The 17,477-nt window shown below is 34.8% G+C and overlaps 1 protein-coding gene across 2 annotated transcripts in view; it reads right to left on the reverse strand.

Annotated features, from left to right (window-relative positions):
* The window catches only part of ROBO1 (roundabout guidance receptor 1), a 1,146,492-nt gene that overhangs the window by 48,809 nt on the left and 1,080,206 nt on the right, over nucleotides 1-17,477 (reverse strand). For both annotated transcript variants that reach the window (XM_041735102.1, XM_041735103.1), the window contains 7 exons: nucleotides 16,123-16,244; nucleotides 15,233-15,464; nucleotides 14,131-14,252; nucleotides 10,990-11,161; nucleotides 6,406-6,603; nucleotides 2,001-2,027; nucleotides 537-579 (listed from right to left, as the gene is read on the reverse strand). In XM_041735102.1, coding sequence (XP_041591036.1) covers nucleotides 537-579; nucleotides 2,001-2,027; nucleotides 6,406-6,603; nucleotides 10,990-11,161; nucleotides 14,131-14,252; nucleotides 15,233-15,464; nucleotides 16,123-16,244 — 916 coding nt within the window. The remainder of the gene's footprint in view (nucleotides 1-536; nucleotides 580-2,000; nucleotides 2,028-6,405; nucleotides 6,604-10,989; nucleotides 11,162-14,130; nucleotides 14,253-15,232; nucleotides 15,465-16,122; nucleotides 16,245-17,477) is intronic.

Genomic DNA, 17,477 nt, shown 5'->3' on the forward strand with positions numbered 1-17,477 from the left:
GAGGTTCATTTTAATTAGAAAGAGAGAGAAAAAAGCTCTGTATTAACAAACTATCTAGGTTTCTTCCTGTATTTCAACATACTTCCCTACAAATGGAGAGCTGAACTATGTTGAATTCACAAGAACAAACCTAACCTACAACTTATGAGCAAATGCTGTGTTCAGCAGCTTTTCAAATGAACACTTTTTCTTTGATAGTATCTGCTAACTAGCTATATTTCTTAATCTTCATAAATGCCATTGCTTAATCACTTTAACTCCTTTTAATCATCTGCTAATTCAGCAAGTTTGTCTTTCCCGGTTAAAGTGCGCCCTCTCGTGTTCATTCACCAGGACACAACAGCTTCAATCCGCGGCATCTGTGTACAAACAAGCCTAGTTCTACAGTACAGCCCAAACGGAGTATTTCTAAAAGATCTGAACAAATTTCATCCTTAACTTAAATCTTTTATGCACAGTGAGTGATGTCATTGAGGAAGACAAGATGAGATACCTGGAATTCCCTTTAGGATCTACAAAACAAGCAGGATAATTACCTCCCTCCACTGCTCACAGCTTCACCTCCTCTCTGATAAGTTACTAGAATGTTACAAAAAAAAAAAAAAAAAAGAAAAGAAACAATTAATAGACATGTTTATGTTTATAAATCAAAAGCTATTACATCCATGACCATCTTTCTAAAATGGAACACTTCCTCCCTTTCTACTTAGAAGCACTGTAAAACCATCACAGAAAGTACATTTCTGATTCAGCTAGTATTTTTTTTTTTAGATTATATAGAATTAAATATGTTACCCTTATTTTCTTACTGTGTTGGTAAGGTTGATAACTCAGTAAAAGCAAACTGGAGTACACTCTTTTTAAATATATTATGCATTTTACATTTGCATTCCCATAGTTTTCTATTTTGAATTTATTACTAGATCCCATAATTGTGTGATTTTGTATATATATAATTGGAATCTTAAATATGGGGGAAAAATGGCAGGATTATTTTCCCAGAAGTATGAGTACCAGTAAGACAAAGATAAATGTTAAAATAAACCTTCTCTCTCTCCACACACAAAAATATATGCCAAGTTGTGGCTATTAATTAATACAATCTATTTTTTTATTGTGGCTTCTAGAACCCGTTCCCATTATATTTTCATCAGGCATGTGTATATATAGTGGCAATATATTTTAATGCTCCTGAAAGCATTCTCAGCCTAATGAGTTATGGGTGTAAAAATTTAGCAATAACAAATAAAGATTTGCACACAGGCAAGGGGTTAAGAAGATTAGCTTTTCTGTAAATACAGACACATTTTCTAAGAAGAAATATGTTTCTAAAAGCTGCCAAATTCTGCGACTTAGAAGAACTCCAAACGGGGAGTGTGTTAAGGAGAGATAACTGCTTCCAGTGATTACAATAACTGGATTAAAACCGAGGAGGCAAGACTACAGGTACATCTTCTATTAAAGGTGAAGTGAAAGAAGAGGACCCACTTTGAAAGAAACTGAATAGAACAAAATATTAGGATTCTGACTTAGGGAAAATAAAAAGTTTTATCTTTCACATGTGCTGGATATTTTGGTTACCTTCAAAAATGTTGATTCTATGGACAGAGAATTGCAAGGGAGAGAAAATTTTGTTGGAAAATGTGAAAGCTTAAGTTAAGGGGAAAAATGCACTGCCAAGTATGAAATAATCAATAAGATCATTAGCATGTTAAATCATGCTGAGGGTGGAAACAGAGTGTCTATCTAATGAAACACGTGCACACAAGGCTAGGATGCAGTGTGGAGTCATGAATAAATAACTGTATTAAATGGATGAAAAGCAACACCAACCACTTCTACTTCAAATGCATGCCTGACAGGAGTAAATGAAGTATTGTATTCCATCTTAAGTCCTTTCCCCCAACTAACTGCAGAAAATGAAATAAAAACAGAAACACAATAGTACAACACATGCCAAACTAGCAAAGGAGAGGAGGAGTGTAAGTGCAAATATATACCTGTTGGTGTGAAGGTAAAAGACGGGACTGAAAAATCAAAACAAAATATAAACCCGTTATTAAGCTGAAGAGAGAAAGGGAACATATCACATTAGTATAAATCAAGCAGACAGCTGAACATAAAACAAATGTAAATAACTAAGCCAGTAGTTCTGACACTCTGATATATGAATAAAACCAAATCTGAGGTTAAAAGAAGAGGCTTGTCTCTACAGGTACCATTTTGTGAAGCGTCTGGCATGGGAGCTGTGCTGGGTTAGCCTGTGAATGACCCTGCATTTAGCAACAGAGATTGAGCTCCCGGCTTTAGGACAAACAGGAATCCTCTGATGTTGTTAATCATTTCCAAACACTGGCTGATGGATTCTCAAACAAGTATTATCAGGGTCTCGCTTGAACCTTATCTAGAGTTCTGAAAGTAAATGCTTATTAAAATGGACTAATAGGTGTGCTTAAGTATTTGTCACTCAGAGAAAGAGAGAGGGAGGAAGGAAGGAAGGAAGGAAGGAAGGAAGGAAGGAAGGAAGGAAGGAAGGAAGGGAGGGAGGGAGGGAGGGAGGGAAAAAGAGAAAGAAAGGATGGAGGAAGGGAGGAAAGAAGGAAAGAAAGAGCTGAAACAGAGCCATAAACCTGAGCTGTTTCACAGCCGAGAAACGCCTGACACCTTCTCATATAAACAATGTAATGTTCTGTTTTTATCGTAATAGAAATTTGTGAATGGACAGGAAAAAAATGGGGAGTTTTACACTTGAATTTCTCCATTATAGTTTACCTTGAGAGGCTCTCCTAGAGGAGGCTGAGCATTTTTTACATGTCATGCTAGGAGCTAAACAATAGAACAATAACACCCCACTGAAAACCTTCACTCATCCTGCAGTTATAAATCTTAATCTGATCAATAACGCTTGAAATTGAACTGCAGACCTCAAAGGTAGCAGCTTTGTCTCCCCCACTCTTCCCACCTCCTCCCTGTTCCTGGGTGTGGGGAACACTACAACTATTCCCACGTCATTTCATGGTGGGAGGAGGCTGACTTGGTTTCCAGGCTCTTGGCCTTCCTGTCAACACTGCCCTGGTAAAGAAAGCAAGGGAACCACCGCTGCTCCCTTGAGCATAAAAAGTTTGCATCCATGAAGTCCTTAATACACACAAACTAGAATACTGATGACTTCTCGTGGATCAAGAAGCTGCCAAAAATGTATTTGCTGCTTCACATTGGAATGTCTCCCAGAAATTTGCTTTAGGATTAGAGCCTTTGGGGCTGCACACAGCAATGCTGGGACATTCTGTACAATTGTCACTTCTTACCAAACCATTTTATCGCTGAGCCACACTAGAAGGGACAAAAACAAAAACCTGAGCACTGTGTGCCCAGCAGATGCACTGGCCTCCCCTGGCAGCACAGCAGGCCCTCCCTGTGTTAAGAATTCTATTGTGTTCTCCTTCACTTGGGTTTTTTCAGAGTCGATATAATTTAGCTACAATAAAAAATTCTGAGTCACAGTTAACAAGTCTTCATAAATAAATAAGTAAAAAGGTACATTTGAAAGTAAAGCTATTCAAGCAAGAATCAAATGCCTGAACATTAATTTGCAATCACAAGGACATAAGGGGAAAAAAAATATATGAAAGGTCCTTGTCGGTACTCTTAGCAAACTGCTAACCCAGTCAAAGGAATTGAAGAAGACATGAAAAGAAGTCCATCTAAGTGAAATTTTTCCAGCTTGTACACCAAAGCACAACTTAATTCTCAAAGCTTCCAATAATATAATATTCCCTGATTACCCAGCAATGCTGGTGCCCTGTGTGAATGCATGCGGACAAGGGATACAGAATGTTCTAGCAGAAGGTAGATCTACAGATACATGTAGGGGGTAAGGTTAAAAATGTTCACTCTTACCCAAAGTCACATTCTGGCCTGATGGTTTATAGGTCAATAGACTCTTTTATATCTAATTCTTTAAAATCCTTCTCTTCAATTTTTTCCTCATAATTACTGGCGTTGTTTCTGGCATAGACAATTTAAGGTTTCAGGATGCACTATTTTTAATTGCATGGGAAGGGAATTATGAAAAAGTGCCAACAAGGCAAATTGAGGGAAGCAGAATCAAATGCTCACCAATTACATTTGTAATTATGTTCTATGATTTCTGCTTAAACACAAGCTAGTTAAAAAGGACAATGATATTAGTTTCATAGGTTTTGCAAAAAGAGCACATAGGCATTTGCCGGCATGCTTAAAGTACATTAGTGAAAGGAAAGAAATTTCAGAAAGGAAGGGGGTTTCATGTCACATATGTAGATTTCAAGACAATATAGAGCAGTAACTTGTTATAACTACACAGCCGCAGCACTTCATGGCACCAAGAAATGCAAGATTCCTGGAGAATTCAAGAGACTCCACATCTATACGTTAATTAGTCACTTTTCCTCTTCAAATTAGATTTCAAAATACAACTCCCAATACCCTGCCCCCTCCCTGCTCCATGACATGGGGACACCCACATGGCCCTTCTCTCCATTGTATTTCAGTCAAAGGTTTTATATGGGAACATGTGTGCCTGACACTGTTCCACTTTGTATACATAACGAGCACCAGCTCTCTTGGCAGTAACCTCTAAGCCCTCGTTTTCCATTTCACAGGCTGGGATACTAACATTTTGCTTCATCTCTAGATAGAATGCATATCTGTAAAAAAAATGTTTTGAAGGATCATCATGCTACGGCAAACATATGTACATGAAGAGACTACTGCACATCCACAGGAGGGGGCATGTTAATTTATTTTTACCGTAGGGGTGATGAATTTGTGTTGACTCTTTCTTGCCAAGACCCCTTGTGACTGACAACAAAATATTTTAGACTGCTGTCCCAGGCTGTTTTAGAAGTGTATAGGGACAGTCCATAGAACTTCTCATTGAGAAAAGTTCTAGCTAGCACTACAGATTCTGACTTTGCCATATAATTGATTAAATGTCCCCTAAGGAAATATTTAGACTTGGGGGGAAAAAAGGAAATAGGTAGACTTGGGGTGCTGGGGTGGCTCAGTTGGTTAAGTGTCTGACTCGTGATTTCAGCTCAGGTCATGATCTCAGGGTTGTGGGATTGAGGCCCAAGTCTGGCTCCACGCTTGGCTTGGAGTCTGTTGGAGACTCCCTCTCTCTCTCTACCCCTTTCCCTGCCCATATGCGCTCACTTGCATGTGCGGGCTCACTCTCTCTCTCAAATAAATAAATAAAATCTTTAGAAAATATGTTGACTTTTTTTTTTTTTTAAAGGAAAGGTGGTTAAAAAAAAAAGGAAGGGTGGTGATGGTGCAGGAGAGGATATGTTCATTGGTGATTGTCTTTAAATTTGTGTTGCAGAAAGCAAAAGTGTTGTCTTAGGTTTACATATAATCCCTATATAACTAGGGTGAATGCATAATATGCCATGCCAAACCAGGACAATTTTGAGAGCAAAAAAGAGGACCCTGAATAATTTGTTGGACTAAAGACATAAATTGGGATGCTATCCTGAAACCAGAACTTCTAGTCACCCTACCTGTAGATCACAGAGGCCCAGAGTTGATTAATATATTTGTGGGGAGGTGGAGGCAGGAAGGATTATCTGTCTGAGAGTGTTAACAAATCTTATCAAAGAGTAAAATATACAAATCACCAACCTATACACTTCAAGGATATGTGACAAAACTGTCTGTGAAAAAATTGTCTTGGCATACTTGGTTCATCCACAAAATTATAAATACTAGTGGTGAAGTAAACTTTCTCTTCTAACCCTATAAACACATTTGTAAGGAAATCCCCATTATTAATTAACAGCATATATATATTCAACTCTGCAACTTTAAATACAACAATAAAAAAGTACTAAACCTCCTCTCTGCAAATGGAGGCACATCATTTAGTTGAGCATTTCATAATCCGTAAGAAATAACTATTTTGTAACTAATCAGAAATACTCATAAAATAATTTTATAAATAATCCCTTCAGCTTCACAAAGGCAACAGCACTCCCTTTAAAGCTATGTGAGGCAGTGCAAAGCTTGTATTTGCAATTCCTGTGACAAGGAGATTAAAACACTTCTTTGAGAACATAAAGCAATGAAGTGATTCTCTAAGAGCACAAGAGATGGTGTAACAACCAAATGTAGACCTACCTTGGCAAACTATATTTTAAAGGAATTGAGCCTAAAACAGATAAGCCTTGAAGTATTGCTACTCAAGAGGAGTTAATATGTAGAGATCACAATAAAATAAAAGCACTTAAAAAAATAAAAGCACCTTAAAAAATCTTCATATAGTAAAATATGAGAATTATAACCATCAATATTTTAGAATCACAGATTAAAATCAAGAGTTACTTAAACATTTTTAAAAAATGAAAAACTGAGGAAAGGTAATACCTTTTCTGATACCCGCATAAGTACTAGTCAGTCCATTTCTCTTCTTCCGGTGTCGATAGAGCCAGATGCTAAAGACCATGAGGATGATCCAGCAGGCGGCCCCGATTCCCGCAATGAACGCTGGCTGCTTCACAACATCTGAGATCTGCTGAGCAAGGCTGACTTGGTCTTCAGGTGACACGGGGTTTCCATGAGAATCTGAAAAGCCATCTTTGGATTAATGTGGGTTTAAAATGCAGTGAGATAATGAATGCAAACTTGCATCATATACAATGGCTATCAGTACTTTGTTAATTTTTGGACAATAATTTGCCTTTAATTCTATGATATCCACCTATGCTCATTCAAACAGTCCATGAGATTTTCAGTGAAATTATATTTACTCTATTTTAATGCAAAGCCATATGATAGAATGGTTTTATGGAATATATTTAAAAACAAAGACAATGGCACACAATTTCTATTTTTTACTCCCCAATACTCTGCAGCTTATTGCTTAGATGAAGTTTCACAAGACAGTGCTGAGATAAGTACAAAGCGGCAACTATAAAAAATGAAATACCTGAACAGGACTATACAAATAAGGGGTACCATATAAGTCGCACAAAGAAGATATAAACTTCTCAGACTTCTATAGAAATCTTCCATTATATGTTCTAAAAATGATGATAAAATGTTATTTCCTCTATTTAAGGTAGATATTGAAAAAAAAGCGTGTGTCTTCTTCCTTAAACCAACTATATGACTATATTCTAAGACTCTAAAATGTCTGGCACATGCATTGTTTGAGCCTATGTTCACAGGGTCTATAAAATTTAGTATAATCTAAAACCAAAGAAAAATTAAGATGTTACCACTGAAATAACTTATGAATAATCTTTCTTTCTTTCTTTCTTTCTTTCTTTCTTTCTTTCTTTCTTTCTCTTTCTTTCTTTCTTTCTTTCTTTCTTTCTTCTTTCCTTCCTTCCTTCCTTCCTTTTTTCTTTTCTTTTCTTTTCTTTTCTTTTCTTTTCTTTTCTTTTTTCTTTTTTTCTTTCTTTTCTTTTCTTTCTCTCTCTTTTTTTAAAGTAATCTCTACACCCAAAGTGGGGCTTGAACTCATGACCCATGATCAAGAGTCGGATGCTCTACTGGCTGAGCCGGCCAGACGCCCCAAAGTGCTTTTTTTTATTTTTTAAGTAATCACTTTCTTCTAAAATAATAGGCATGACCAACAATAGATACAAGTAATGTTAAATATGGACCAGAACTATCAAGTGTTATGAACAGTCAAAGGCTTATGAAAACTCAAAAAGGCTTATGTTTTCTGTTATTTTGATTCAATAATTTAAAATTGATAGAATTAAAAAAAAAAAATAAATAAATAAAATAAAATTGATAGAATTTCTGGCTATGAAAATTTATTTATTTTTCATTTATGTTTAAACCTACTAATAAGATATTCATTTTTCAAGCCCATCATGTCATCACTCATACAGAGCAGTCAGCAAAGTCTGTAGAAAACTGGAAGACATTGTTCTACGATCAAAGCAATATCCCACTTTGTTGGGACTGAGTGATGCCAACTCTGAGGATGCCCAGTGGGCAGAATTCCCACCTAGTGCCTGTGGTCTTAATGTTTTTCCCCCACAACATCTGGTGAAACAAGAAGGTGTTTGCCCATTTCATTAACAATGGTGCTTTCTTACAATCGTCTACTTTCATTTGACTCTGAAAATGTTCTGCTAATCAACCTGCTTTAAAATAGAGACATTTGTTCTAGTTCAAAATTCCTTTTTTTTCCCCAGAAAAATAACTGGAATAGCTCATTATATATAAATAACATTTCTCAAACAGAAAAAAAGTTACAGGTTATTTTTTTCTTATTAAATGATATGGAACCCCAATAAGACATTGGTAGGAAAAAATAAATAGTATTCAAAAGCTAAGGATACAACCTTGGGAAAATAGCACCCCTTTCTATGTAAAATGGTAGCTAAATCGCTACTTTTGTGTGTGTGTTTTGCCTTTTTTTTAAAAGCAGATTTCCAGATTTTATTCTATAGAGGGTCAAACCTGAAAAATCTATTTTTATAAGCTGTCTCAGTCACCTGCCTTCAACTGTTTGTTGACTGAAAGTTTTATTTCATGTTCCAGGCTCTTTTATATATCTTTTTCCTAAAAGCACTTCATCCTCTGAGAGTTCACCAAGCAGATCTATTCTTTTTTTTCTTTTCCCCTGATATACTCTTTGTATCTACTAAGTTTATAGATTTCATGGCTATTTGTGCAAGGTTAAGTCGGGTAGCTTCAGATTTTATGAAGACAGCCAAGAGAGGTTCCATGCAAGTGACCAGATGGGCTTAACAGAATAAAGTGTGGTGTGACTAATGAATTAAAATGGCCACTGTGTATCTCAGTCTTTGTCTCCCTGCAGCTGAGGCTATATTATGATATGGAAAACTGGCACACATTTATAATTTTAAGAAAACTAATTTTACCCTGCAATCCACTGATTTAAATCTTAAATAAATAAAACAACACACAGTCTTTTTTCAATTCATCTTTGACAAAGGACTAAAAATGTATGTTATAAAAAATAGGTAAATGACATCAACAATGTATAGGGTCATCACTGATAATATCAATTTTAATAAGTTAATACTGATGTTTCACAAAACTGGGCAACGATTTGAGTAAAAGTTCTATATTTAGACTATTTTTCCCCATATCTAACCTAATGTTGTAACAGATACATCAAGCAATTCTTTTAAATAGTTTCCTATTTTGTAATTTTGTAATAAATGAACCTGAAATAAACCATGGAACTTCTTTTGCTTAAAAGTTGCATATGTAATCACTGTTTAAAAAGAATCCCCAAATCAAATTCTGGTCCATAGCTGTGGCAGATACAGCAAGCTCTTCTCTAAAGGCTTGAATGCTACTGTCACACCACAGAGTTTTCAGGAGGGAACTCCTGAGGCAGCAACTTCATTTTGTGGTGTTCTCATCTATTTGGAATCACATGACTGAGTTCTGCGCAGGAGGTCTACCTGCAGCATTAAACCTTCTCTCACACTATGCGTTTCTTTTCTTTCTTTCTGCTGGCCTTGGGTCAACCTTGGAAGCTCCATGTTAAAAAAGGGAAGCCTTGGGACATCTGGGTGGCTCAGGGGTTGAGCATCTCCCTTTGGCTCAGGTCATGATCCCGGGTCCTGGATCGCGTCCCTCATGAGACTCTCTGCATGGAGCCTGCTTCTCCCTCTGCCTGTGTCTCTGCCTCTCTCTCTCTGTGTCTCTCATGAATAAATAAAGCCTTAAAAAATGGTAAGCCTCATCAGCCTGCGACCCTCCACATCTACATTCAACAGAGTCCCACGTCATAATTACGGCACTTCAGGTAGACTTTATCATGTTATATTGCAGAGGCTTGTCAAAGACATCTGTTGGAGCACATAGCACTGTCTTAACAATGGATTAGCAATAGGAGTTTTCAAAATGTAAAGTTTATACAGCAAAAAAGCTTATTCAAGGTCAAATGTTTCTTGAATTTGTTTTGAAATAATTTCTAGGATGTCACCAATTATCATCCAAATGCAAACATACTATGTGCTTATCTGTCAAGTATAAAAATGCATTTGTCAGATCCTTTTCCATAATTAGCAACTGACATAAAATCTTAACTAATGCTTAACTTTTCATCTGAAAGGATAAACCAAAGTTGACTATACATTCAGCATTTTTCATAATTTAAATGTAGCCTTGCAATACTGATGCTTTTCTCTCCCCTCTCCATTTATAATTGTTTTTGCTGTTGTTTGCTTTAGATTTTACTAGTAACCACTTACTAATTTGTATTTTATGTTCATGCCACGTTCCCTATAAAAAGGCTTTTCTGTGAGTTTTTTAAAATGTTTTTCCTTTTTTAATTCCCCTAACCACTTTTGAAGCACACAACATATATAACTTTCTATGTAATTAACATGTAACCACATTCCAATTCTCTTTGACATTGCAATCTATATTTTTTTATAAGAAGCAATTACAGTTTTAAATAGATGCCAAAATGGTAACTATAAATTGTATACTGCTTAAACTTCTAATAACTAGTTTAAATTTTTCACGTTTTTTTTTTAATCCAAATAACTATAAATTCCATTTAGGTTCAGACTGTGTCTTCTTGTTCACTGAGGTATCCTTGGTCTTCAATTAATAGTATTTGTTGTGTAGAAAAATAAAGAAAAAAAAGGAAAATTTAATAGGATGAAATTAGGATGACAATGGCTGCTGACAACTTTTGCTTGAAATATAATGTAAAATATGTGCTTGGCTAGTTTAGGTTTAGTTATGATATATAATATACATTTAAATAATCATGATATATCATATACCCATATAGTTCTCTTATATATTTATGTATTTTTTTTTTATTTTTTTTTATTTTTTTTTATTTTATTTTTTTTTTATATTTATGTATTTATGCAATGTATTATGTATATATCTTAAAGCTAACATTATCATTTTTGTCACTGTGTTTCCAAAAAAAAAAAAGGCAGCACAATGAGTGCAGCGATACTCTCAGGCCAGATCTATACTGGCACTCACCTAACTGGATGAACTGTGGCTCACTCTTCACCCCAGCTCCGGCTCCCGTGCTGGCTGCTACCTCTACGCTGTATCGGATCCCAGGAACCAGAGAAGGAATGACCACAGAAAAGGTGGAACCATCCACCGTCTTGTTTATATGATAACGAGTTTCATTGCCCAGACACCAAACCTGCAAGATGAGCACAAGGAATTTTAAGCTGGTAAATTATTTACATTGATGCAAAGATCAACATAGTGTTTCGGTTCAAGTACAGACTTAACATGGACCTAACAGAGGATGCTTCCAAAATCATTTTTCCCTAGGCTCTAGTTCTGAGAAGACAGAACTAGATCCTAGAGTTAGCAGTACCTTCAAGATCTCTGAAATTTCTCATATACTTTTCAAGGATTATGTCAGGAAAGTCTACAGATTTTGGCTCCAAGACACAGGCTCCTATTACCCCAAATCATCAGGTTGTTGTTGTTTTTTAAATACCTAGAAATTATTTGCCAGGAAAAAAAGGGCTTTGCAAAAAGCTTTGTGTATCTAGACAAGGAACAATAACTTAATCTATAAAGTACTTTTGCATAAATATGGTTATTAAAAATAAAACTGGACAAGGGTACCAGCTGGCTCAGTCAGTAGAACAGGCAACTTGATCTGGGGATCCTAAGTTTGAGCCCCATGTTGGGTGTAAGAGTTTACTTAAAAATAAATAAATAAGATTGGACCTAAGGAGTTAGGATCTTCCTAGGAGTCTACTCAGCCCGTGGTATGTTGCATTATCAATGAGAGAAAATTAGAACTCTATCTTGTATTTAATTTAAGCAGGAATATTAATTAGTCTTTGATAACATACATAAGATCATAAAGAGTAACAATACATATTTGACTTGAAAGGAAAATGTTCTTTTAATAAGAAAATTATTATATAGCTCATTAACTTTGATAAGGATATTTGTGACAGGAAATTATTTTCAGGAAAGTAAGATTTCTGAACTACGCTGTAATCCTTAATTTACATTTCACTAAAGGATTATTTATTCATAGAGTGGTCTTCTGCAATGTTTCAGATTTTGGATATGGTACATGACAGTATTTGGACTCAGTTACCATAAGAAAATGATCCATGGAGTAGTAAAACATGCTCTATATTCTTTACGATGTCCTCAAGCAAAATGTAGGATTAGCTTCAAGTAGCCTATTGTCTAAACTGTAATAGGAAATGGGATTTAAAATAAATCTAGGAGTGTCAGTGTCCCCTATTATGTGAGCAATAACCTTTCATTTTTTTCCTTTGGAAGTTAATATTATTTTAATACAGTTTCAACGCATAACACCAGCAAACGGTCAAACTCTATACCAGGTCCTGACCATTTGGAAATAAAGAGTCCTTTGTGATTTTCTTTTCCCCCAATTACATTACGTAGCTGAACCAAAGCCACAAACTGATTTTGTACCAGTCAATCAGGCTCTGAAAGGCATTTTATTATTTTAAATTGACCATGAAGTTAAGTGAAATCCACCCTTTTGCATTTCTTCTGGAAAGAAATGAGTTTCGACTCTTAGGGGAAAATGCCTACATTACACAATTTTGCTTGAGAGCTGAGACACCACCTCATTTTAAATCCTTAAAAATCTCAATAATAGTTCATTTTGCTGGACTGCACCACAGCATCCTGTCACTACTCATATTGAGATAACCTTGAAATTTGTAAGAAAACACTTAAATTGTAGAGACTCTTACCTTTTAATGACTCAATTACACTAGAACATCAAATTTGAAGTATCTTAGAACAGTCACAGGGCATTCATGGCACTATTTTAAATACTTTAAAACGTCACCCTTTAAAAATTCTAGCAAATTTCACAAACATACTTCAGTCTGTTTTAAAAATCATTTTAAGAAAATATTAGGTCTGAAATTAAGCTCAGTATATCTAGTTACTGTACAAATCAATTTGCTACTCAAAGGGACATTGATGGTCTTTATTTGGCAAGCCTTACCAAGGGTGCACATCAGATCACCTTGAAAAGATCAACCAAAATACATATGCAGACCCCCCATCAGACCTACTGAGTCAGGAAATGAATGTACAAGTTATTCTGATGTTAGTACTTAATAAGCTGTAGAAAATAAATGTGTTCATCTTTTTAAGATCAGTTTCATATCAATAGACATAGTCTAAAATATTCACATATATGAGATAAGCTACTAAGTACCACAATTTAGCTAGTAACTAGAAAAAATACTCAGGTATCATGGAAATATAAAACAGTATCTAGAGATACATGTTCTACCATTAAAATTCTTCTAGCATGCAGTGTGTTTACATACATGTTGAAAAAAAGACATGTAAAATCTATTTTCTATTGAGATTTCCCTGATGCAATCTATCTATTATTCATTTATCATAGATCATTAAGACTTTCCTAAAATACAGATTCATTGATAGAATACATCTTATGAGTCTAACTTTGTTTTTACTGTACCTTGGCATGCTTGAAAATATTTGCTCAAAACAAATCCATGTAAGACTATAATCACTAGAGCTTCACAGGTCAAAATAATTATCAGAGTTATTAGATTCATTCACTTGACATCCTCTATTTTTAAAATCCATGAAACATACATAAATTTATAATTGAATCTCCTCTGAGACATGAAATTTTGTGTAGAGACTAAAACAAGTTTTATAGAAACTAAATTTTGTTGCACGTCAAAACAAATTTTCCAATTTAGCTACAAAGTTCCAAAACTTCAGATATGTTGGAAAAAAAGAAAGCAAGCCATATTTGATAGAATTTGACTCAGTCAATTCCATAGGGCAACCCAATTATGCAAAATATATTCAAGCTATTTTTTTAGAGTAAAAAAAGGAAGCCCTTTTTAAATTAGCACTATTATATATGGTTTATGTGAAATTATATGGACCTATAAATTTTGTGACCATATTGATTATTTCTTTTAATTAATTTTTTAAAATGGCTTAAGAATTATTCCACGATGACTGAATAAACAGGAGTGTTTTTAAGATAATCTTACATGTTGCCACATGAACCAGCAGATGGCGCCAGATATCCACAATTTAGACAAGCTCTTTCTTTTTCTTTGTAGGGAGAAGGGTGTGCATCAGTAATTACTGTATTTGTATTACCTTATACTCTTGGACCATTCCATTTTGAGTGTCTTCTGGAGGTGGCTGCCAGCTAACAAGAATTGCAGTTCCATTTCCATCATTCTTTGATACGGTTACACTTTGGGGTGGGGCACTGGGTGCTATTATTTTAAAAAGCAGACACATTGTGAGTAAAATAGAGATCACTGAAAGAAGACACAACATCTAAAGTCAAGTATTAACTATATGTTAATATTTTTTTAACCACAGAAAATCTCTGTCAATATACCCACATGTTTTAAAGATGTATCTCATTCAAGTCTGAATAGACCTCAATGATTTAACTTTCTTTCTCCTCAGTATTGCTAAACCTTTTGTTATTGCAAATTTTCCATGACCAAAGTTATATAATTATCTCTACAAAACATCCCAGGAAAATTTCTTATTTCTCTTACCCTGGAACTCTAGTCCCATGTTCTCCTTACAAATGTTCCACAGTATAAAGATATATATTAATCATCCATGACATTAACTATATCCCATCACTTATGTAATCAAAATCATAAACAGATTTTAGGGAAAATTCTGGTTATTTTTAAACAGTATATTTGTGACATGTGACCTTGTTATCTTTATGCAAATATATTGGGTGGCTAATTATTCTGTGGGGTTTTTCTAGAGCTGTGGGGTATCCACAGATATGAGGAATAGGCATAAAATGCTAACCCCAGAAACTCCTAGGAAAATGAAAACATAACTCACCTTACTTATAAGTTATTATTCAAAGTAATTCAATAAGTGAATGGAAAATAATTAATGAAAGTCAAACAAGTTGAGAACAAATTCATCTTTACATGTGAATTTCAGTTCTCAAGAACTGAATACATCCTATACATGCCATGAAGTAATACATAGTTGACATCTGTACATTTTTATATAGGCCACTATTAAAACAAATCAAGTATTACATAATTTTGGTTTTTAGTGGTTCTAATCGAATAAATTCTATTAGCAAAACATAATGTTCAATATCAAGACAGTTAATAATATCACTACTAACATTAAAATTTTTTCAACTAGGTTAATAAAAACCTAACAAATGTACTGCATGCACAGTAATCACACATTTCATTATACTTGCCTTCTTCTAAGGTTTTGGCAAATTTGATTTCACTATCTGCTCCTTGAAATTCATTAAAAAAAGGACGAGCCTTAATTTCATAGTTGACTCCCTTTTTGAGATCAGGGATAACCACGCTATTTTTGGTTGGAGTCCTCACTTCAAAAACTAACCACTCCGATTCACCATGGTTGCCTCCAGATGGCCGATAAAGAATTTTATATCCTTGAATATACTGAGATTGTTGGTCCACCTATTAAAATGACAAAAATGAAACCATTTATATCTTTTTATTGATTTACTAAAAATGATGAAAATTAAATGTGGCAAAATGTAAAAAAATTCTATCTGGCTTTACTCTATAGTTTTCTAGTTTACATAAAATAGAATACGAATAAATCACTATCTTTTGAAATACATTCACTTTTTCAGCTTAATATATAATATTAGATACTAATTTCTATGGTTCATGCAGAAACTTTAAGCATCATGGCAGTCCTCTGACAGACATCTAAAGATATGTCAAGATCAAAAAGATGAGAAAATGTGTGTTACCACTTTCTAATTTTAAACACCTATTTAATACTATTCAAATATTTCTAAAGCCTAAAAAATAATGTATGTGATAATGATCCTATCACAAGTCATATGTTTATAATTAATACTATATGTTACTTTCCTTTGATAACAGTAAAGTTTACTATTGTGGGATAATAGAAAATACACACAACATGAAACTTCTTGTTTAAAGCCAGTGCAGAGCTACCATAATGAACAATGCTTACATAAAGTTGCCATTGGTAGAAAAGTGGGGAACAGATATCTGTTCCATATTTTATTCATATAATCATCTCCCAGAAGTCAACTGCTTATTAAAACTGAAATCAAATACTGCAACAGTAATGACTCACTGTCCAGTGCACTTCGATGGAAGAGGATGAGAGGATGGTGGGGTTGTGAAGGTGCAGTACGACGTTTCCCAATTCTCTCTGGACCTGCTTGTGATCTACTCCCTGACTTGTTGGGGGAACATCTGTAACAATCCAAGAAGACTGTGTTACATCCTGTGCAAGGTAACTGACTTGAATGAAAGCATGCTGCACCAATCCTTGCATTCATAGCAACTCCCAGAAAAGAACCATTCCAACTGTGAAGCCAGCCTGTGATACAGAATAAAATGGGAACAACGTAACTTTTTTATTAGCATAGGGAAGATGGGGACATAGAAAACACCCAAGTGAGCAGAGAGCATGGAGAAAGCAAGAAAGAGCAGAAAGCAAAAGTTAACAATGGCAAAGCAGCTTCTAAGGTGCTTCCTACCATGAATGATTGCTTTCCCGCCAAGGAATTAGGAGCCTATTGTAATTCCCCCCTCTGAGTAAGTTATAAAATTCAATAGTGATCCTATTCAAGAAAGAAAAGAACCAGAAATTTCAAAAGGGTGGATGAGTAATGAACAGAATGGAAACATATAATAAGTGAAAAGCAAACACAAAAAGAAATTAGATACCTTACATGTTATATAAGATGAATGTGGATATCTTCCAAAATAAGGTATGTGGTAAGTTAGTAGTAGCTAGGTAAGGGATCCAGAAGCCACCAGCAGAATAGATGGAATGGAACGGAACAGAACGGAAGGGAACAGAATAGAATAGAATAGAATAGAATAGAATAGAATAGAATAGAATAGATCTGATGAAAAAGGAGCCCTTAACCATCTATTTAATGACTTGTTCTTTAGTTTGTTTATTATATCACTGTAAAAAAGGTTAAATAAAAAGTTCTTCATCTCAAGAACACCAAAATTTAAGAAAGGAGACCAAGAACAAAGTAAGAATTAGAATACTACTAGTACTAGTATTCATTTATGTTGCACATTTTTTTCCCCAATAAGGAGAGGTTTTGTCAAAGTTCTAAAGTCTGTACTCAATAAAAATTGCCAATTTCTAAGGTGGTTTTCTAAATACAGATATTTTGCTTTGCTTACAATAATAAAGGGGTGGAGGTTCCTGGGTGGCTCAGTTGGTTAAGCCTCTGATTCTTAATTTTAATTAAGATCATGATCTCAGGATCATGGGATCAAGCCCCCTGTCCAGCTCCACACTCAGCACAGAGTCTGCTTGTCCCTCTCCCTCTGCTCCTCTCTTTCATATAAATAAATAAAATCTTAAAAAAAAATAATAATAATAAAAGGGAACACAGGGTGAAGTAGGGAAGAAAATAAAGAGATTTTTGTGGCCAGAATTCTCTTTCTCAGAGTATTATA

The sequence above is a fragment of the Vulpes lagopus genome, chromosome 20 (assembly GCF_018345385.1).
Source record: "Vulpes lagopus strain Blue_001 chromosome 20, ASM1834538v1, whole genome shotgun sequence".
Taxonomy (NCBI): domain Eukaryota; kingdom Metazoa; phylum Chordata; class Mammalia; order Carnivora; family Canidae; genus Vulpes; species Vulpes lagopus.